Source organism: Pelophylax lessonae, assembly GCF_965119305.1.
Source record: "Pelophylax lessonae genome assembly, chromosome: 3".
NCBI classification, from domain to species: domain Eukaryota; kingdom Metazoa; phylum Chordata; class Amphibia; order Anura; family Ranidae; genus Pelophylax; species Pelophylax lessonae.
The window spans coordinates 304,495,693-304,519,310 of NC_138770.1; the positions used below are offsets into that span (position 1 = coordinate 304,495,693).

Here is a 23,618-nt window from a genome sequence, read left to right on the forward strand (position 1 = left end):
AAAGATACCCAGTGAACTGAAACAGGAAGGATGTAGGGGCAATAACCGAAAAGCGGATTTAATGTCCGCCTTTGCCAGCAATGCCCCCCTACCTAACCCCTTAACTATACACAGAGCATCTTCAAATGTAGAATAATGCACTGATGCATAGTCCATATCTATCTGTTCATTTAAAGAATCACCCCGCGGATACGACAGGTGATGGATCAAACGAAAAGAATTCGGCTCTTTTTTGGGGACAATACCAATCGGGGACACTCTAAAATTTTCAAAAGGAGGTGAAGAAAATGGGCCCACAAACCTTCCTTCAAGAATTTCTTTATTTATCTTTTGCAACACCACATGTGACATACCCTCTACAGATTTTAGATTTGGAACAACTGTGCATCCTTGCCCTGAAAACAGTGGAAGGCGAAAACCAAACCGAAAACCCTCAGTTAACAGATCCGCCTTCCACCGGTCGGGGTATGTTTGCAGCCAAGGCAGCAGCTCTGCCAGCCTCACTGGTGTTTGGGCCCTTAGGAACACCTCCCTGCTGGGCCCCCGACATACGCTTGAAACATTTGGCCACCGGGTGAGCCCCGGCGCAAAACGCACATTCGTGCCGGTATTTGCACGTACCCGGCCATCTGCATTGCGCATCATTAAAGGCAAAGCAGATCCCACGCTTGTAACCCGAGGGGGCTGCTGGCTGGGGCACCTGGGCACCAGGTGCGAAGCGGGGCTAAAAAGGACCGCTGGGGAAGAAATAAATCCAACCACAGCCCAACATCCTTAGAACCCCAGGACAAACCAGGATGGACCGCCATCTTCTGTCTAAAGGCTATGTCATAATTGTACCAAGCAACCCCCCCAAATCCTTTATAAGCTTCAAGGATAATCTCGATGTGGTGGAATAAACCCACACTTCTACCGGGGAACCTCTCACACAAGATAGAGGAATAGATACAAAACGCCTGAAGCCAATTAAAAATCGACTTTGGCACAAAACGTTTTCTATCAGCTTCCTCCTCTTTCTTATCTCCTTTTGTCATAAACTCTCTAGCCGAAGGAAGTAACGACAATAAATCAATATAAGCACCTTGCCATATCTTTTCTTTCAAAGAGTCAGGCAAGTGCATCCCCAGAGGTGAAATGGCACAGGGCATAGCTTCCTTCAAAACCGATTCAGGGAGATTCTGAACCCTCGCAGTGTCAAACATGCTACCCTTGCTATGGACACTAGGGGGCGCCCAGACCTCAGAAAGATCAGGCACCATCTCTGCTGGCTTGGGAGACTGAAAATTCTGGCAGAAACTCCTAAACAAGGAGAAAAAAGCATCCGGGTCTGAAGAACCCGGCCACTCACCGCCCAGTACCGGCTGGTCCCCTGGGGTATTCGGATCCTCAGGCTGGTATGTCTCCTCCTGAGAGACATGCTGCTGGCTGCTCGGTGGATTGCTGACCTGGAGGAGCGCGCCCTGCGCAGCAGCAGGCGGCCTCCCTCCAGCTTGACGTCCGGCTCTCTGCGATCCGGTCGGCCTTGAGCCCGCCGACACGCTCCTCCTGCTCGACACGACCTCCTCCGGGCGTCCGCGACGGTCCCCGCTGTCCACGCTCCGCCCGGCCGGGCGCTTCGGAGCCGCTGGTGAGTACCTCCTCCTCGGTGTTCTCTTCCTTCTGTCCGGGCCGACTGCCCCGGAACTACTCCGCTGCTCGGGTTCACCGCCTACGTCACCCGTCCGGTGACCGGCGTCGACATCCGGCGGAATCACCTCAGCTTGACCCGACGCGAACTCTGACCCGGCAGACGATCTTCCATCTCCTAACACCGTCGCCGCCAACGATGCAGGGCCCGCCGGTTCCACCGCTTCAGATGACCGGGGAAGCTGGAGACATCTGCGGATCCACTCCTCGCCGCCCTGCTCACCCGCCCTCTCAATTAACTGCCGGATGAGGGACATCGCTGCAGGAGACCACCAGAAAGCAGGAACACAGGAGCGCTGAAAACAGGTAAAAGATTCCTGAAGATTGAGCCCCCTGAGACGGGCAGCAGCTTAAATAAGCCTTCTTCTGAGGTAACCTCCACCTCATAGGCTGAGGCGAGCGGGCGGGGAGAAGGGGCTCATTCGCTGAGAGCCCTCTGCAATATGCTAAACTGCCTAACAACTACCTAAGTCACCTAGAGACCCCACTAACCTGCCTAGTAACCCCTCCTGGCGGGAAAACTAGCCTGAGGAAATATATGGGCCTTATTACCTAAGCCTTACTTTAACCCTATACTCCCAGCTATCCCTTCCACCATCCCATAAGAAAGAGGGGCTAATTTAGCCCCCTTTCTAATATTCATTTATAGTGGAAGCATGTATGAGTAATTTGCATGTGACTGATAATATAACCAATTAATCTGTATAGAAGATCTACTAGGAAATATAGAAAAAGAAATGAAAACAACAAAGAAAGAAAACAGAAATAAAATAAAATACAAGAAAAATCCTTTAAATTAGTAATAATGTAAAGTAATAAAAACAGTTGTTCATCAATAGTATTGTGGTTCACAATGTTGGAGGTCCTTAGAATTTCCACAGACACTTGGTGGAGAAAATTTGTTGATACTAGGAAATACTTGGTTGAATTCTTAGTCTGCCTAGAAAATTATTCATATTTGCTTTACTGTACCATTCTGTATAAAGAAATGGTGTCATCAGTTGGCATATTTCCGAGTTTGATAATGAATGTTCCATAACTATTTACCTTTGGTTGAAGAAATGTTTTGTAGAATTTAGAGCTTGTGTTATTGTTTCTAGCAAAAAATTATGATTTTAACTTGTAAACAAAAAGTGTCAGAAATAGGCCTGGTCCTTAAGTGGTTAATTGACAGGCACAGTTGACCTCCTCCTGACCTGCATTTGACCTGCTTCAAGCTGGATTCCCATAGACCTATATGGGAAGAGCAGCAGTTCTGACATAAACTAAGTGCCGGTTCACACATATGTGATGCAAGAACCCAGCGAATCTACTGTGGATTCCCACATCGCACCCAACTCACAGGCAGTTCACACTTCCATATGCAAATCGCTGGGGGTGTCAATACAAAGTTAACGACACCCCCAGATCAGTTTGCATATCACAGTGCGAACTGTCAATTCGGATATTAATTGGATCACATAGGTGTGAACACCCATGTGATTCTGGTGCGGACCAAAAAAGGGTCCTTTGCGACAATGGTCCAAATGCGATGCAAATTCAGCCATACAATCTGTATGGATGAATTCGCAACGTGCAGACATCGCATGTGATTTGCAGAGCAGTGTGCTGTGAACCACATGCGATGTCTGATATCGATTATGTGTGAACTGACACTAAAACTTGATGTAAGCCCATCAAAAAAAGCCCAAAAAAAAAAAAATGAAGGCACAGGAATAATGTAGCAGTTATATTTATGTTTAAAGTCTTACTTCCTGTATCAAATTCAGTGTCCAGAGAGAATCCATATCCACATTTTGGACAGAAAAGAGCTAACTATTTTATGCATGCCAGAGTTCATTGTAGATGGGGAAACTTCAGTTGTGACAGATAACTTTTTTCACCATTTTGCAGTCACATGCGTTTATTATCTACACGTTTTTTCCTAGACCGAGGAAAGAGGGGTGTAGGATTTTTCACATTCAGCCAGATTACAGAAGGGTCCAAATCTTTGTCATGTTTTGCTAACTGTTCTCATTGAGAAGAGTCCCCCTCACTTCCTGCACTGGAGACAGAACAGGAAATAGGGAAATTTCCACACTGGGGACACAAGAAGCAGAAAAACATGAAAGAGGTTCAAAGTCTTCCCCTTTCTGATAAAAGTGATTTTATTGTTCTCTGTGTTCAAACACAGGCACAGACATAACAATGCTGAAAAGATCCCACTAACTCTCATACATCTTAAAGCGGTAGTATACTCCACTTTTTAACTTTTACCTACAGGTAAGCCTATAATAAGGCTTACCTGTAGGTAAAATTAATATCTCCTAAACCTGCATGGTTTAGGAGATATTCGCCCTCTATGTAGCCGCTGACACCAGCGGCGCATGCGCTCTGAAGGTCCAGCAGACCTTCAGAGCTCCTTGCAGGCTCCATCCCGGAAAGTAAACTCCTGCGCACATGCGCGGGAGTGACATCATCGTGGCTCCAGCCACTCACAGCGCTGGAGCCGCCGAACCCTGAAGAGATGCCGAGCGAAGATGTCAGCTGCCTCAGCGGGGTCCGGGCAACCGTGTCAGGGCTTCTAAGGTAAGTATTTCATAATGAGCTAGTATGCGATGCATACTAGCTCATTATGCCTTTGTTCTGCAGGGTTTGTTTTTTTTTTTTTTTTTGTTTTGTTTTTGAGGATACAACCGCTTTAAAACAGGCACACTTTCAGAAACTGACAAAGAATGGTTAAGGGACCCAATTTAAAGTGCTACACAGATTTACCATTATTATTTCTATTATTATTATTACGGATTTATATAGCGCCAACAGTTTGTGCAGTGCTTTACAGCATGAGAGCAGACGGTTACAATACAATTTAATACAGGAGGAATCAGAGAGCCCTGCTCATTAGAGCTTACAATCTAAAAGGGAGGATCAATTGGTACAAAAGATAATAGCTGTGGGGGATAATCTGATGGAAAAAATAAAAGTACAGTTGTTAGGTGGGTGCAGGATAGGCTTCTCTGAAGAGGAGGGTTTTCAGGGATTGCCAAAAAGTGGTCAGAGTAGGGGATAGTCAGACAAAATTGAGTAGGTAGTTTCAAAGGATGGGAGAGGCTCAGGAGATGTCCTGGAGGCAAGCATGGGAGGAGGTGACAAGCAAGCTAGAGCAGAAGGGCTTGGGAGGAATGAAGAGAGCGAATTGGATAGAATTTTGAGACCAGGTTATTGATGTAACTAGAGGCCGAGTAGTGGATGGCTTTGTAAGTTGTTGGCAGTATTTTGGATTTAACCACTTAACCTCCGAAACGTTTTGCCTCTTTCATGACCAGGGTATTTTTTGCTATTCAGCACTGTGCTACTGAGCTAATAAAATCAAATTTCTTCATAAATTTAGGCCCAAATGTATTCTGCTACATGTCTTTGGTAAAAACCAAAACTACGATTTTAAGGCCACTAGTATAGTTCTGAATGTAATCAAGATACTGATCCATACAGACACTATGCTACTAATGGTGCTGATTAGTGACTTCTAGTGTGACTGTGATAGTGTGGCAGGCAATGACTGACAGTGGCTGGGAAGGACACTAACTGACACTGACGTCACTAGTGATACTAATACAGTGATCAGTGATAATACTTTACACTGTCTCTGTACTAATAGCACTGGCTGGTTGACAGGGCTATTAAAGGGTTAACTATAGAGGGAAATCAAGGGGTTAAATTTGTGTACTGTATATGTGCTGCTTGTACTGACACTGAATTTGTCTGGCTTCTCTTTCTGAACGAAAGAGCTCAAAGTGGAAGAAACCGGCTAGATCCTGTGTGTTTGGTTTACAAACACACAGGTCTTTCCTGTGATTGGCCACAGCAGATCAACAGGTATACAGCCAAAATCATTTGCTCTAACCTGCTGGCAGACATCATGCTGTGGCCATTCACACAACAGATCAGTAGAGGGGCGTGCAGCGCTCCTGAAAACCAGGAAGTATGCTGTAACGTACACATACATTACTTAACCTGGAGCTGCCACTCGCAGTAAATGTACTGTGGGTGGACGGCAGGTGGTTAATTTGTTGGGTGAGCAGAATCCCAGAGGAGGGTTTGGTGGAGAGGGGTAGCAGACCAGGGCTCAAAATTTTAAGTCCTGCGCTACTAGCAAGATCTTAAGAGTTACCCGCCACCAGTTGCCCCACCCAACCCCTACCCTGCCCTGCCCCTAATTCCCCCCCTAAACACGTTTTCGTAAATTATCTCATGAAATGACACTGTTAAATGTTTTATGCAGAATTAAAAGGAAATATTAACAACAACTTTACCAATATTTACATAAAACATATCAGTACCCATCAGTGAAGCCCCCTCATCACAGCATATCAGTGCCCATCAGTGCAGCCTCTTTGTGCTCATCAGTGTAACATATCAGTGCTGCCCTATCAGTGTCGCCTCATCAGGGAGGCAATTGCCCCCCGGACTGCTCTGAAACCCTGTAAAAAGGCTCCACCACTCCTGCCAGAAGCGGTTAGCCAGGAAACTGTTGGTCCAGTCCACCCCTGCTCCACACTCACCCTCAGCAAATTTCCACTCACCAAATGCAAGCAGGCAAGTGGAAATTTTGAGGGCTCTAGCAGACAGTGAATGGTTGGTATGGTGGATGAGACTGGCTGCAGAATTCATGATGGACTGAAGGGGGGATAGTCTATGTAAAGGTAAGCTAATGAGGAGGAAGTTGCAGTTGAGGTTGGGATGGGTTGATAGTTGTGCCATCAATCTTGACAGAGAAGTCAGTGGAAAGGGCACATGGGGGAAAAAGTATTATAATCTCGGTTTCAGATTGATCTCTTTCTGAGACTTAGTCTTGCACTACAGATGCTCAAGAGCTTGGCTACTTTTTTGAGACTTCTGGTATCATCTGTTTGCCAAGGTTGTAGGGGTCAGGGGCTGATTCTGTGTTTAGTGAGGGGGCAAGTATGTCCAGGGAGGATGACAATGAACTGTTGTAGATATAAGTGGCTAGGCTGGAGCAGGCCAGGGGTGAGATTTTGTCATAGAGGTGGTCAGTAGCAGAGTAGAGAAGATAAGGGTTAAGGTCGCAAAGGCTTTTTATTTGTAACTGTCAGGCAGTTGGAGGGAGAGGAGGTGGAAGACAGAGAGAGAGTGAAACTAATAATGTATTGATCAGAGAGAGGAAAATTGTGCCAGAGGTTGCACGGAGTACTTGCAATGTGTTAAATGCAGCCAGGTATTCACAGTAATAAAACTGGAAATGCCGCTGGTCCTCCAGCGTGCATTCCACTAAACCAAAAGTGATGTAACCAGAAGTCCCCTCCTGCACGTTTCATCATTAATGAGCGATGCCTCAGGAGTTGCTTCTGAGGATGTAGCACATGAATGACGAAACACGCAGGGTGGGATTTCCGGTTCAGTGGAACGCACTATGGAGAACCAGAAACTTGTCTGGTTTTAATACTGTGAACACCTGGCTGCAATTAACACATTGTAAGTGCATTTTCATTTTGGTTTATGTTTTAATAAATTGTTATTACACTTATAGGAGGTCTCTCCTTTCCTTCCTAATGATCTTGCTGCATATGTCCGGTGGCTCTGGGAGGACTTAAGAGGCAAAGTAGAATTGATGGAAAACAGCATCTTTGGCAACTTCTCTGATTGACCACATATTGCACCTGGTCTCCATATCCAGTCCTGAGGTGTACATTATACCAATGGGCGTCATTTGACTTACTTGTATATACAAAAGGTCAACATAGTCTGGTGAGTGTGGAATATGCTGACTGGCACATGGTGGAATGGAGCACTCGTATATTTTTTGTGGTGCACGGGTGAAGCTTGAAACACTGAATACACGTTCTGTTTTAGATTAGATTCCAGTTCTTGTACTAGTATTTGCTTGTAGTTAGATTATTTAATAATGTTTATTGGTTCACAGGTATGAAGTCACAGTGTTTTTAAAAAAGATTCACAGTAACAAGTTTAATTAGCATTGGTTTCCCAGGACACCTACTATATACTTACATACAGAGTTCGTTTTGTGATCCCATTGATTGCTGCACTCACCACCACTCATTTTTCGGAGCTCTCAGAAATATCTTGTACTTCCAGGTACTGAGAAGCAAGTGATCTTCTCTCCTCAATCCAGGATGCAGTAATCTAGCCCGAGTAGCCAATCAAAAGCCCTGAACACTGTTAAATTCCAACACAGACCAACACAAAGCTTACACCACAAGTGTAAAGGAGTCCTTAAAGCGGTTCTTCAGTCTGAAACAAAAAATAAGTCAGCAGATACAAATACTGTAGCTGCTGACTTTTAATAATAGGACACTTACCTGTTCAGGAATCCAGTGCGATCCTCACCCGAACAAGCTCTTCGGCTGTCTTCAGATCCAGGAACCAGCATGTTTACTTTGGGAAGCCATCTTTGACTGCTTGCAGCTTCACAGCCGGCTTTTCACTGCACATGCAGTGACCTGTGATGTGTCCCAGAAGGCTGTGGAGGAAGGAGGGGAGGCCAAACTTCATCTCAGAACATCACAGCAATTTGACTGGAAGTGGGAGCGGGTACTTGTCAAAACCAGGTATCCGCTCCCCCCCCAAAAAAATTAAGTGCCAAAAGGTAAAAAGGAGGGGGGGGAGCAGACAAGCAGAACTTTCCCTTTTGTGTGAAGTTCCGCTTTAAGGCTAAAAATATATATTAAAAATTATCATTTGTCAAAGCCATAACGCCCCTGTGGAAGATGTCCATGTTGAATTGATGTAAAAATAGCATCTTTCAACACACCTTGAAAACAACCTCTTTCAACAGACCTTGAAAATCTGCTTGGTTCTAACAATAGAAAAATATGTGAACCTCATCAGTTGTGCATTGTAGGAATCACTAACACGGGACACCTCCCTACCCTATCAGTCCCCACAGTGCTTACCTCCAGTGATCCTTAGCAGGCAGGGCTCCCACAGCCACTGCAGTGATCCAGGGGCTTGAAATTCCCGCTGTTCTCCCTCTTCCCCATCGGCACTTCTAGGACAGACCACAGTGATTCTTACTGGCCAGTGCTGTCCATAAGCTGAAGCTAGCCAATCCAAATTTTTAAGGTCTAAAAAAACTCATAAAGTGTTTGTTAAATTTTGAAAATTTTAATTGTAATTTCACAATTGAACACTAATCACGTGATTTATTTTTGTTTCAATAGCTTTTATAATTTTTTTTTTTTACCGCAAACAGTACAAAATTGAGCGGCAAACAATCCTTGCCAAGCTCGATTCGTTCAATAATTTTAGTACATAGGGATCAAGGGATCAAAAGGGAGGGGGAGAGGAGAGAGAGAGAGTGAAGCATAATGGGGACATCACTAATAAGGCAGGTTGGCCTTGGTGGCTGATATAGGTACAAGAACCAAACATGGAGAACAAACAATAAATGGGTAGATACACCAAACAAACCCACAAGGCTCCTGTAGGTGGAAAAAGGCCCTACTCAGGAAAGCCCTACAGGTCCAACTATGATACACCCATAAGGCTCCATGTACACGGGACGCTGGAAATGGCCGTTTAGGAGCAGTTGGGCGTTTTTTTCAGAAGCCCCTGAACCCATCTACATTTTATCTTATCTGTCCATGTACACCAGGTCGTTTACAGTCATTTGCAGGCAGTTGCGTTCAGGGACTGTTTTTACAACGCAATTATTATCTGAACGCGTCCGAACGCGATGACCCGCGTTTAGCGTTCGCGTTTTTACATTTTAAAGGGGAAAAATTTTTTTGACCTCTAGGAACGCTTCTAAACGCAAACGCCCGCAAACGCTGCTAAACGCCCGCTAAACGCGGGTACAAACGCGACTGAACGGACGTTTCAAACGTCCTAAAAATTCCAGCATTCAAAGGGACTTTTAACAACGTCCCGTGTACATGGAGCCTAAGCCTTATGAACAACAATATCGCAAAACCTTTATGAGATTTATCATATGTTGTTAGCTTCAGTTACTCTCTCCATTACCAAAACACAAAGCCGTCGTTAACATGCTCATTTAGTTTAAATGCTGATTTATTTCATGTTCTCCTTACAATATTATACAGCAACAATTTGATTGTGGTTCATGCTGTGGCACACTTCTATTGTTCATGAGTGGTCTAACTTCTTGCCTTGAATATCTTGATGCTTCTCGATGCTGTGGCACATATGGACTGTAACTTAAGATCCTGTATGGCCTCATGTCTTCTTGAATGTCTTCATGTGATTGCTGATGTTGTGAGACTGGGCTATTTGTAGTGTATATGCTTTTAGGGTAAGGGTTTTTTTGCTGCTTTGATTTATTTTCTTGTCTTCTTACATAGTCGCAAATTCCCTTTGAGCAGGCTTCACAATTGTCACGATCATGTGGACCATCTTGAATTCCATCTTTCACAAAGTTCTTTGGGAAGTCTTCTATGGGCAGTTTGTAAATTTTCTGACATATCCTGTTAATCAAGCACTTTATAGCTACCTCAGCATTCTCTACTAAGATGATGGGTTCCACATATTCGCCATATTTACATACTTTGCACTTTTGCCTAAATATTTGCATCTGCACCTGCCCATAAGACATTTTCAGCTTCATGTAGAATAAAAGGTGCACTTTTGAAGATGCCCAATTGCGGCCACAAATTGAGCAGTAAAACCTGAAATAGAAAACTTTTGTATCAGATTTCTTGGTTTTGGCATAAAAATGGAACATGATCATTTCAGGAGAATCAGTGGGGTCCAAAACCTCAGAATTAATACTGTTATTACTTTAAAGTGCTGCTGCAGTTTTCTACATATTTATGACGAATTTGAGTTTGTAAAACAATGCAGTTATCTACAGATAATGGTTTTGCACAAAACAAGACTAGACTGCATGCAGACTATTAATATGTTCTATTCCTTAAAGTCTTTAACGGAGTTCTATCATTTCAGCATACACTTTCATTTTTTAACATCATCATTTTAATAGCAATATAAACAGTAGTTATAATTGACAATCCTTTATAAGCTCACTTGATAAATCTCCATACAAACTGTGAGTGTTGACTGTCTTCTGGCCATCACTTTCCACAACCTTCTGGATTTCTTCTATAATTGCAGATACTCCTCTGCTGTATACTTTGAATTTCTAAGGACTATATATCCCATAGTCAGGGCCGGTGCTAGACTATTTTGCACCCTAGGTAAGACCAGCTACTTGCGTTCCCCCCCCCCCTCCAAAAAAAAACTGTACATATTGCCCCCCTTCCTGCACATAATGCCCCCCTTTAACCCTACACTCCCCTTCCTTTATACACTGCCCTTTTTAATCCTACACCCCTCTTCCTGTACCCACTGTCCTCCTTTAACCCTACATCTCTCTTCCTGCACACACTGCACCCCTTTAATTCTACACCCCCTTCCTGCACACACTGCCCTCCTTTAATGCTACACCCCCTTCCTGCACACACTACCCCCCTTTAATTCTACTCCCCCTTCCTGCACACACTGCCCTCCTTTAACGCTACACCCCATTCCTGCACACACTGCCTTCCTTTAATGCTACACCCCATTCCTGCACACAGGAAGTCGCCTGACAAGTCGCGCTAGTGTGAATAGGGTCTTAAACTCCACCTTTCAGCACTGTAGTTCAGTAGACAGATTCTGTGAAATGTGTGAACCAGTAGTGCCTATCTACAGGACATAGTGAACATGAGTCACAGAATTCAAGGAAGTAAATGTGTGGGGAAATTCAGAGTAAGTTTACAAACTTCAAGATGGATCAGATTAATAGGTGTATGCTATGAATACTTGAAATACAATGTAGAATAGAATTTATGATTTTATATTTTGGACATAAATACACTTTATTAGCTGCATTTTGTTCTAAATTTGAAAAGTGTCATACACTGATCAACTCACAAGAAGTTTCAATGTAGTAAATGCTATACGTAAATAAGGATTATATTGGAACTGTGACATATTCAGAAAACTATTTTTACTGGCTTTTTTTTTTGCACAGCAATATGATCCAGATTTTTGCAGTTCAGTGATTTAAAAACGCAAAAAAAAAAAAAAAAAAAAAAAATCGCACAGGTGATCAAATACCACCAGAAAAAAAACTCTGTTTGTGGGAAAAAAAGGACATTGATTTTATTTGGGTACAGCCATTGCAGGACCGTCAGTTAAAGTAATGCAGTGCCGTTTCACAAAAAATGGCTTGGTCAGTAAGGGGGTATCCTTCAGGTCCAGAAGTGGTTAAGAATTATCATTTGCTAGAGGTAAAGATAGCAGCATATAGAATGAGTAACTAATCAGTCTTTTAATGAAGTTGGAACAGAATCCCAAAAGACAGAGGGGCTCTGAGTCCTCCTACAACCCTACAGCTGCTATGTAACTGGGAGAACCAGTGTAAAGGTATTGATTATGATATCATAAAACTCTTATTAGTGATTTCCCAACATGCATAATAATATACTGTATATTCAGTTTTAAATACAGTAGATTATTATGGTTTCAACACAAAAGAAGAATAACAAGCGTAATTGTTATACTTTTAAAAGCAATGCATTTGATATAAGCTCACCGAGCAAAGCAGCACAATGAATATTGAAGCCAGCCCTTCTGTGCCTGGAAATTTTTGTCTACAGAAAAGTCCCACAGGTCAAGGATTCCTCTGTCTTGCAATTCATTTTCAAATATTTCTCTCCAAGTGTCCTCGTCCATTTTCTCCTTCTTACTGAGTAAATAGGGTCAAGGTTTAGTGGTGATATGGCTGTAAGATATACCGGAGTCTTTTCCGGATAAATGAAAGTGAAACCTGGATTCTTCCCCCAATGTAGTGAAATTATAGACAAAAAAAAACTGTTTCATACCAAAGATCCAAGACTGGATCAGGCTAGCAATGTTTCATTTTCCCATTTCGGTTTATGCGGCCAATCAGCAGATATTCCACACTAGAATGCCTTTCTGTCTCATCAACACCAGTGCTACATTGTAAATTGCTTATAACAAGTGTTTTTTTTTTTTTTTCTTTGTCTCTGTAGAGGTACCCGTACTCTCCTGTCCTACCTCCTTAGCCCCACCCAACACTGCCTTGCCTTTCAAGCACTGCCCCTTCACCGGATACTGTTCTATGTTAAGGGCATGCAGTCTGGTAAGGTTCAGGAGGGGCACGCTCGTCAGCCTTCTTTCCTGGCCTGACAGGCTTCATGGTTAGATAAGGGTCTGGTATGGAATTTTCTAGGGGGACCACACTCATTTTGTTTTCTTGTTTTAATTGTGTGGTTCCCCCTAAAGTTCATACCAGATCCAAATACAGTAAAACCTTGGATTGTGAGCATAATTTGTTCCAGAAACATGCTTGTAATCCAAAGCACTCGTATATCTAAGCGAATTTCCCCATAAGAAATAGTGGAAACCCACAATATAAAGTGTAATCATATTGCTACACTTAGAGGCACAAAAACACGAAGAACAAAAAAAGCAGCGCCATCTAAGTGTAGAAGGACCACAGTTTTAATGTAAAAAAATGGGGAATGACACTCACAATGTTAAAAACAATGGGGTAGATTTACTAAAACTGGAGCGCATGCTCTGGTGCTATGCAGAGCTGCACCAGATTTTGCACTCTCCAGTTTTAGTAAATAAACCCCAATAGCCTACGTTAGGGAGTCTGGTGCTCATCTGTGTGTAGCACTGCCCCCTAGGGGACTGCTGAGAATTACACTTTCTTGTTTCCCCTGGGTTACCCACAGCAACAGTCTATGGAAACTTATCACTTTAAATGCTTGTCTTAGACAATGAACAGCCCAGGGGATGTTGTTTTGTAGTTTATTGTAGAACTGGGATAGGAGAAGGAATGAGTGGGATACTCCAACTGATAACTATTCACAATGTTGAGGACAACTGACTTAGAATGCGGCAAGGCCGCTGCTTCACCTTGCCACTGAAGTGAAGATACTTTAGTACTTGAAGTGTTCCTGCTTGAATTACTCCTTCAGGGTTCTAAACTTGGCACCCCTTTCTCTCTTACTGTGTGTGCTGACACCCGTCCACTGACTCTATCCACTGGAGTGGTCCCCTTCCTGGGCAGACCCCTGGCAAGCTTCTCTGTACTCACGGACACTGTTTTTCCAGAGTCACTCTGCCTTCAACTCTACCAGTCAGCTTTCCTGGACCTCTGGATTCAGCTCCACACTCCTGGCTCACAAGGTCGACCACCCGGGACCACCATCCATAGCAACAGAAGGAGAGACAGCCATCACCCTCCTTCTAGGACCTGGCTTCCCACCCAAAGACCCTTTGCCTCATGTGCTCGCAGCTTTTATCCCCTATCCCAGGATGCACCTCTCTCTGTGAAAACCCACTGGGACAGTACAAAAGCCTGTGCATTATTGGCCATGTTTTCTCCACTGTCCAACTGACCTCCTCATTGGATACAGTGGGGACACTCCCTCAGCCCACATGAATTGCACTTTGAGCAAGCCTAACTACTGATCAGGCTCCCCTGATAAGCAGACAGAGCAAACTATATTTTTCCTGCCTAGCACCTATCTAGGAGGGTGCTACATCTGTAAAGCCACTGGTGTGTACAGTATGTGGCAAGAGGTCCAGGGGGTGCAGGTGGCCTACAGTGCTTCCTGGAGAACTTAGAGACACTGGGGAACTGTTGACGTCACTTCTGGGTGCTCAAAACGCATGTTATAACGGCCCCACCCGGCTGGGAGTATCTCCAAGTTCTCCAGGAAGTGCTGGGAGCCACCAGCAGCCCCTGACCTCTGGCCACATACTGTATTCACCAGCGGCTTTACTGTATATACCAGCAGCTTTATATGGATGAGCACCAGACTTCTTAACACTGGATATTGTTTTTAACATTGTAAGTGTCCTTCCACTTTTTTTTACATTAAAACTGTGATCTTTCTACTGCTCGTACATTAAAAAAAATGTTGCTCATCTTGAAAAACACTCATATACCATGTTACTCAGCAAACCAAGGTTTTACTGTAATCTAGTATGGAATTTGGGGGTTGGGGGGGCTTTGTGCTATTTTTTGGTGTGGGTTTCCCCTTGGCATTCCTTCCAGAATCTCGGATACGGATCTGATATAAATGAAAGCAATCCCCCAACCCTTTGTTTACAAACAGAAGTAAACCTGAAATTTATAGGCAATTTAAATGGCATTTTTTTGTTTTTGTTTTATTGCCAGTTATGTTGTAGAAGGTTGTATATGTTGTTCAGATGTGCCACCTCACAGGCAGGGTAGGGGAGTCCCCATCATTTAAGGAATTTAACATTTTTAAAGCTAACAATCACCCCAAAAGACAGTGTGTGTGCCCTGCTCAAGCTCCCTCCATCTCCCATAACTGGATTTTCTTAACTACTTTTTTATTTTGTGCTGTAAGATGAAAATTACATTGCGCACTTGTATACAGATGTGCTGGAGGGCTCTGCCGAGCTTTGAGACCCAGTCGAAATCTTTGGCAATTCTGCACATGCACACAGCATTTATCACCATTTTATTCAGAAAAGACAGGACAGTCTAGGATGTCCAGACCACTGTTTTCTGAGCATGTGCACAAGCATTGGCACATGCGCAGATGCCTTTTGGACAGTTAATATTAGGGGCACCAGGTGAAGGGGTGGAGCCATGGATAAGGGATCTTAAGTTCCTCTTTAAAGCATTAAAATCGCTGCTCCAAATGCAATTATTTTTTTATTTTTTCGCTTTGGTAAATGTGCCCCTGGTGGTCTAGGGGAGGAAAATGCATATATACAATATATACAACAATATATACAACAGACCCAATTGTAGCTGTGATGTACACGCACCGATCAACTTCTGTATAACCAGCCTGCCAGGTTTTTCCTGATCCAGATGCTAAAGAACAGGGAAAGATCATGTGACCACACAACAGCGCTGCAGAAGTAAAGCAGGGACGGATCCAGAGTCTAGTCTTGGGAGGGACACTGCCAGAAAATAAGGTGTTGCTTACAAAACTGTATTTAACATACAGTCCTAACCTTGTTTAAAACAGTTACACGTTTATCATTCCAGATTAGATTATCACATATTAGATATTTATCATTACAAAAAAAGGTGAAAATGATGATGACTTGTGTCACCTTCTTCTTTATTACTATTCCCTCGGTTGTTCCTCTGTGTCACCTCCAAATACCCTCACTTTTCTTCTTCATTACTGCCCCCCACTTCTTCATTATTTCCCCCACGTGTGTCACGTTCTTCTTCTTCATTACTGTTCCTCAATTGTGTCACTTTCTTCTTCATTACTGTCCCACATATAGACCCATACTACACCCGCACCTGTGTCACCTTCTTCTTCATTACTGTCCCGCATATAGACCCATACTACACCCGCACCTGTGTCACCTTCTTCTTCATTACTGTCCCGCATATAGACCCATACTACAGCCGCACCTGTGTCACCTTCTTCTTCATTACTGTCCCGCATATAGACCCATACTACACCTGCATCTGTGTCACCTTCTTCTTCATTACTGTCCCGCATATAGACCCATACTACAGCCGCACCTGTGTCACCTTCTTCTTTATTACTGTCCCGCATATAGACCCATACTACACCTGCATCTGTGTCACCTTCTTCTTCATTACTGTCCTGCATTTAGACCCATACTACACCCGCACCTGTGTCACCTTCTTCTTCATTACTGTCCCGCATATAGACCGATACTACACCCGCACCTGTGTCACCTTCTTCTTCATTACTGTCCCGCATATAGACCCATACTAAACCCGCACCTGTGTCACCTTCTTCTTCATTACTGTCCTGCATTTAGACCCATACTATACCCGCACCTGTGTCACCTTCTTCTTCATTACTGTCCCGCATATAGACCCATACTACACCCGCACCTGTGTCACCTTCTTCTTCATTACTGTCCCGCATATAGACCCATACTACACCCGCACCTGTGTCACCTTCTTCTTCATTACTGTCCCGCATATAGACCGATACTACACCCGCACCTGTGTCACCTTCTTCTTCATTACTGTCACGCATATAGACCCATACTAAACCCGCACCTGTGTCACCTTCTTCTTCATTACTGTCCTGCATTTAGACCCATACTATACCCGCACCTGTGTCACCTTCTTCTTCATTACTGTCCCGCATATAGACCCATACTACACCCGCACCTGTGTCACCTTCTTCTTCATTACTGTCCCGCATATAGACCCATACTACACCCGCACCTGTGTCACCTTCTTCTTCATTACTGTCCCGCATATAGACCCATACTACAGCCGCACCTGTGTCACCTTCTTCTTCATTACTGTCCCGCATATAGACCCATACTACACCTGCATCTGTGTCACCTTCTTCTTCATTACTGTCCCGCATATAGACCCATACTACAGCCGCACCTGTGTCACCTTCTTCTTTATTACTGTCCCGCATATAGACCCATACTACACCTGCATCTGTGTCACCTTCTTCTTCATTACTGTCCTGCATTTAGACCCATACTACACCCGCACCTGTGTCACCTTCTTCTTCATTACTGTCCCGCATATAGACCGATACTACACCCGCACCTGTGTCACCTTCTTCTTCATTACTGTCCCGCATATAGACCCATACTAAACCCGCACCTGTGTCACCTTCTTCTTCATTACTGTCCTGCATTTAGACCCATACTATACCCGCACCTGTGTCACCTTCTTCTTCATTACTGTCCCGCATATAGACCCATATTACACCCGCACCTGTGTCACCTTCTTCTTCATTACTGTCCCGCATATAGACCCATACTACACCCGCACCTGTGTCACCTTCTTTTTCATTACTGTCCCGCCTATAGACCCATACTACATCCGCACCTGTGTCACCTTCTTCTTCATTACTGTCCCGCATATAGACCCATACTACACCCGCACCTGTGTCACCTTCTTCTTCATTACTGTCCCGCATATAGACCCATACTACACCCGCACCTGTGTCACCTTCTTCTTCATTACTGTCCCGCATATAGACCCATACTACACCCGCACCTGTGTCACCTTCTTTTTCATTACTGTCCCGCCTATAGACCCATACTACATCCGCACCTGTGTCACCTTCTTCTTCATTACTGTCCCGCATATAGACCCATACTACACCCGCACCTGTGTCACCTTCTTCTTCATTACTGTCCCGCATATAGACCCATACTACACCCGCACCTGTGTCACCTTCTTCTTAATTACTGTCCCGCATATAGACCCATACTACAGCCGCACCTGTGTCACCTTCTTCTTCATTACTGTCCCGCCTATAGACCAATACTACACCCGCATCTGTGTCCCCTTCTTCTTCATTACTGTCCTGCATTTAGACCCATACTACACCCGCACCTGTGTCACCTTCTTCTTCATTACTGTCCCGCATATAGACCGATACTACACCCGCACCTGTGTCACCTTCTTCTTCATTACTGTCCCGCATATAGACCCATACTAAACCCGCACCTGTGTCACCTTCTTCTTCATTACTGTCCTGCATTTAGACCCATACTATACCCGCACCTGTGTCACCTTCTTCTTCATAACTGTCCCGCATATAGACCCATACTACACCCGCACCTGTGTCACCTTCTTTTTCATTACTGTCCCGCCTATAGACCCATACTACATCCGCACCTGTGTCACCTTCTTCTTCATTACTGTCCCGCATATAGACCCATACTACACCCGCACCTGTGTCACCTTCTTCTTCATTACTGTCCCGCATATAGACCCATACTACACCCGCACCTGTGTCACCTTCTTCTTAATTACTGTCCCGCATATAGACCCATACTACAGCCGCACCAGTGTCACCTTCTTCTTCATTACTGTCCCGCCTATAGACCAATACTACACCCGCATCTGTGTCCCCTTCTTCTTCATTACTGTCCTGCATTTAGACCCATACTACACCCGCACCTGTGTCACCTTCTTCTTCATTACTGTCCCGCATATAGACCGATACTACACCCGCACCTGTGTCACCTTCTTCTTCATTACTGTCCCGCATATAGACCCATACTAAACCCGCACCTGTGTCACCTTCTTCTTCATTACTGTCCTGCATTTAGACCCATACTATACCCGCACCTGTGTCACCTTCTTCTTCATAACTGTCCCGCATATAGACCCATACTACACCCGCACCTGTGTCACCTTCTTCTTCATTACTGTCCCGCATATAGACCCATACTACAGCCGCACCTGTGTCACCTTCTTCTTCATTACTGTCCCGCATATAGACCCATACTAAACCCGCATCTGTGTCCCCTTCTTCTTCATTACTGTCCTGCATTTAGACCCATACTACACCCGCACCTGTGTCACCTTCTTCTTCATTACTGTCCCGCATATAGACCGATACTACACCCGCACCTGTGTCACCTTCTTCTTCATTACTGTCCCGCATATAGACCCATACTAAACCCGCACCTGTGTCACCTTCTTCTTCATTACTGTCCTGCATTTAGACCCATACTAAACCCGCACCTGTGTCACCTTTTTCTTCATTACTGTCCTGCATTTAGACCCATACTATACCCGCACCTGTGTCACCTTCTTCTTCATTACTGTCCCGCATATAGACCCATACTACACCCGCACCTGTGTCACCTTCTTCTTCATTACTGTGCCGCATATAGACCCATACTACACCCGCACCTGTGTCACCTTCTTTTTCATTACTGTCCCGCCTATAGACCCATACTACATCCGCACCTGTGTCACCTTCTTCTTCATTACTGTCCCGCATATAGACCCATACTACACCAGCACCTGTGTCACTTTCTTCTTCATTACTGTCCCGCATATAGGCCCATACTACACCCGCACCTGTGTCACCTTCTTCTTCATTACTGTCCTGCATATAGACACATACTACACCCGCACCTGTGTCACCTTCTTCTTCATTACTGTCCCGCATATAGACCCATACTACACCCGCACCTGTGTCACCTTCTTTTTCATTACTGTCCCGCCTATAGACCCATACTACATCCGCACCTGTGTCACCTTCTTCTTCATTACTGTCCCGCATATAGACCCATACTACACCCGCACCTGTGTCACCTTCTTCTTCATTACTGTCCCGCATATAGACCCATACTACACCCGCACCTGTGTCACCTTCTTCTTCATTACTGTCCCGCATATAGACCCATACTACAGCCGCACCTGTGTCACCTTCTTCTTCATTACTGTCCTGCATATAGACCCATACTACACCCGCACCTGTGTCACCTTCTTCTTCATTACTGTCCCGCATATAGACCCATACTACACCCGCACCTGTGTCACCTTCTTCTTCATTACCGTCCCGCATATAGACCCATACTAAACCCGCACCTGTGTCACCTTCTTCTTCATTACTGTTCTGCATTTAGACCCATACTATACCCGCACCTGTGTCACCTTCTTCTTCATTACTGTCCCGCATATAGACCCATACTACACCCGCACCTGTGTCACCTTCTTCTTCATTACTGTCCCGCATATAGACCCATACTACACCCGCACCTGTGTCACCTTCTTTTTCATTACTGTCCCGCCTATAGACCCATACTACATCCGCACCTGTGTCACCTTCTTCTTCATTACTGTCCCGCATATAGACCCATACTACACCCGCACCTGTGTCACCTTCTTCTTCATTACTGTCCCGCATATAGACCCATACTACACCCGCACCTGTGTCACCTTCTTCTTCATTACTGTCCCGCATATAGACCCATACTACAGCCGCACCTGTGTCACCTTCTTCTTCATTACTGTCCTGCATATAGACCCATACTACACCCGCACCTGTGTCACCTTCTTCTTCATTACTGTCCCGCATATAGACCCATACTACACCCGCACCTGTGTCACCTTCTTCTTCATTACTGTCCCGCATATAGACCCATACTAAACCCGCACCTGTGTCACCTTCTTCTTCATTACTGTTCTGCATTTAGACCCATACTATACCCGCACCTGTGTCACCTTCTTCTTCATTACTGTCCCGCATATACACCCATACTACACCCGCACCTGTGTCACCTTCTTCTTCATTACTGTCCCGCATATAGACCCATACTACACCCGCACCTGTGTCACCTTCTTTTTCATTACTGTCCCGCCTATAGACCCATACTACATCCGCACCTGTGTCACCTTCTTCTTCATTACTGTCCCGCATATAGACCCATACTACACCCGCACCTGTGTCACCTTCTTCTTCATTACTGTCCCGCATATAGACCCATACTACAGCCGCACCTGTGTCACCTTCTTCTTCATTACTGTCCCGCATATAGACCCATACTACACCCGCACCTGTGTCACCTTCTTTTTCATTACTGTCCCGCCTATAGACCCATACTACATCCGCACCTGTGTCACCTTCTTCTTCATTACTGTCCCGCATATAGACCCATACTACACCCGCACCTGTGTCACCTTCTTCTTCATTACTGTCCCGCATATAGACCCATACTACAGCCGCACCTGTGTCACCTTCTTCTTCATTACTGTCCTGCATATAGACCCATACTACACCCGCACCTGTGTCACCTTCTTCTTCATTACTGTCCCGCATATAGACCCATACTACACCCGCACCTGTGTCACCTTCTTCTTCATTACTGTCCCGCATATAGATCCATACTACAGCCGCACCTGTGTCACCTTCTTCTTCATTACTGTCCCGCATATAGACCCATACTAAACCCACATCTGTGTCCCCTTCTTCTTCATTACTGTCCTGCATTTAGACCCATACTACACCCGCACCTGTGTCACCTTCTTCTTCATTACTGTCCCGCATATAGACCGATACTACACCCACACCCGTGTCACCTTCTTCTTCATTACTGTCCCGCATATAGACCCATACTAAACCCGCACCTGTGTCACCTTCTTCTTCATTACTGTCCTGCATTTAGACCCATACTATACCCGCACCTGTGTCACCTTCTTCTTCATAACTGTCCCGCATATAGACCCATACTACAGCCGCACCTGTGTCACCTTCTTCTTCATTACTGTCCCGCATATAGACCCATACTAAACCCGCACCTGTGTCACCTTCTTCTTCATTACTGTCCTGCATTTAGACCCATACTATACCCGCACCTGTGTCACCTTCTTCTTCATTACTGTCCCGCATATAGACCCATACTACACCCGCACCTGTGTCACCTTCTTCTTCATTACTGTCCCGCATATAGACCCATACTACACCCGCACCTGTGTCACCTTCTTTTTCATTACTGTCCCGCCTATAGACCCATACTACACCCGCACCTGTGTCACCTTCTTCTTCATTACTGTCCCGCATATAGACCCATACTACACCCGCACCTGTGTCACTTTCTTCTTCATTACTGTCCCGCATATAGACCCATACTACACCCGCACCTGTGTCACCTTCTTCTTCATTACTGTCCCGCATATAGACCCATACTACACCCGCACCTGTGTCACCTTCTTCTTCATTACTGTCCCGCATATAGACCCATACTAAACCCGCACCTTTGTCACCTTCTTCTTCATTACTGTGCTGCATTTAGACCCATACTATACCTGCACCTGTGTCACCTTCTTCTTCATTACTGTCCCGCATATAGACCCATACTACACCCGCACCTGTGTCACCTTCTTCTTCATTACTGTCCCGCATATAGACCCATACTACACCCGCACCTGTGTCACCTTCTTTTTCATTACTGTTCCGCCTATAGACCCATACTACATCCGCACCTGTGTCACCTTCTTCTTCATTACTGTCCCGCATATAGACCCATACTACACCCGCACCTGTGTCACCTTCTTCTTCATTACTGTCCCGCATATAGACCCATACTACACCCGCACCTGTGTAACCTTCTTCTTCATTACTGTCCCGCATATAGACCCATACTAAACCCGCACCTGTGTCACCTTCTTCTTCATTACTGTCCTGCATTTAGACCCATACTATACCCGCACCTGTGTCACCTTCTTTTTCATTACTGTCCCGCCTATAGACCCATACTACATCCGCACCTGTGTCACCTTCTTCTTCATTACTGTCCCGCATATAGACCCATACTACACCCGCACCTGTGTCACCTTCTTCTTCATTACTGTCCCGCATATAGACCCATACTACACCCGCATCTGTGTCACCTTCTTCTTCATTACTGTCCCGCATATAGACCCATACTACACCCGCACCTGTGTCACCTTCTTCTTCATTATTGTCCCGCATATAGACTCATACTACACCTGCACCTGTGTCACCTTCTTCTTCATTACTGTCCCGCATATAGACCCATACTACATCTGCACCTGGGTCACCTTCTTCATTACTGTCCCACATATAGACCCATACTACACCCGCACCTGTGTCACCTTCTTCTTTATTACTGTCCCGCCTATAGACCCATACTACATCCGCACCTGTGTTACCTTCTTCTTCATTACTGTCCCGCATATAGACCCATACTACACCCGCACCTGTGTCACCTTCTTCTTCATTACTGTCCCGCATATAGACCCATACTACACCCGCACTTGTGTCACCTCCTTCTTCATTACTGTCCTGCATATAGACCCATACTAAACCCGCACCTGTGTCACCTTCTTCTTCATTACTGTCCCGCATATAGACCCATACTATACCCGCACCTGTGTCACTTTCTTCTTCATTACTGTCCCGTATATAGACCCATACTACACCTGCACCTGTGTCACCTTCTTCTTTATTACTGTCCCGCCTATAGACCCATACTACACCCGCACCTATGTCACCTTCTTTTTCATTACTGTCCCGCCTATAGACCCATACTACACCCGCACCTGTGTCACCTTCTTCTTCATTACTGTCCCGCATATAGACCCATACTACACCCGCACCTGTGTCACCTTCTTCTTCATTACTGTCCCGCATATAGATCCATACTACACCCGCACCTGT

General features: G+C 44.9%; 1 protein-coding gene across 1 annotated transcript; it reads right to left on the reverse strand.

Moving 5' to 3' along the window:
• Positions 1 to 9,721: 9,721 nt before the first annotated feature.
• LOC309549634 (receptor-transporting protein 3-like) lies at positions 9,722 to 12,645 on the reverse strand. Its single transcript, XM_082250014.1, has 2 exons — positions 12,239 to 12,645; positions 9,722 to 10,328 (listed from the first exon to the last, which is right to left on the reverse strand). Exons 1-2 carry the CDS (start codon positions 12,376 to 12,378, stop codon positions 9,731 to 9,733), a joined length of 738 nt encoding a protein of 245 aa, XP_082106140.1. The 5' UTR covers positions 12,379 to 12,645; the 3' UTR covers positions 9,722 to 9,730.
• Positions 12,646 to 23,618: the final 10,973 nt, after the last annotated feature.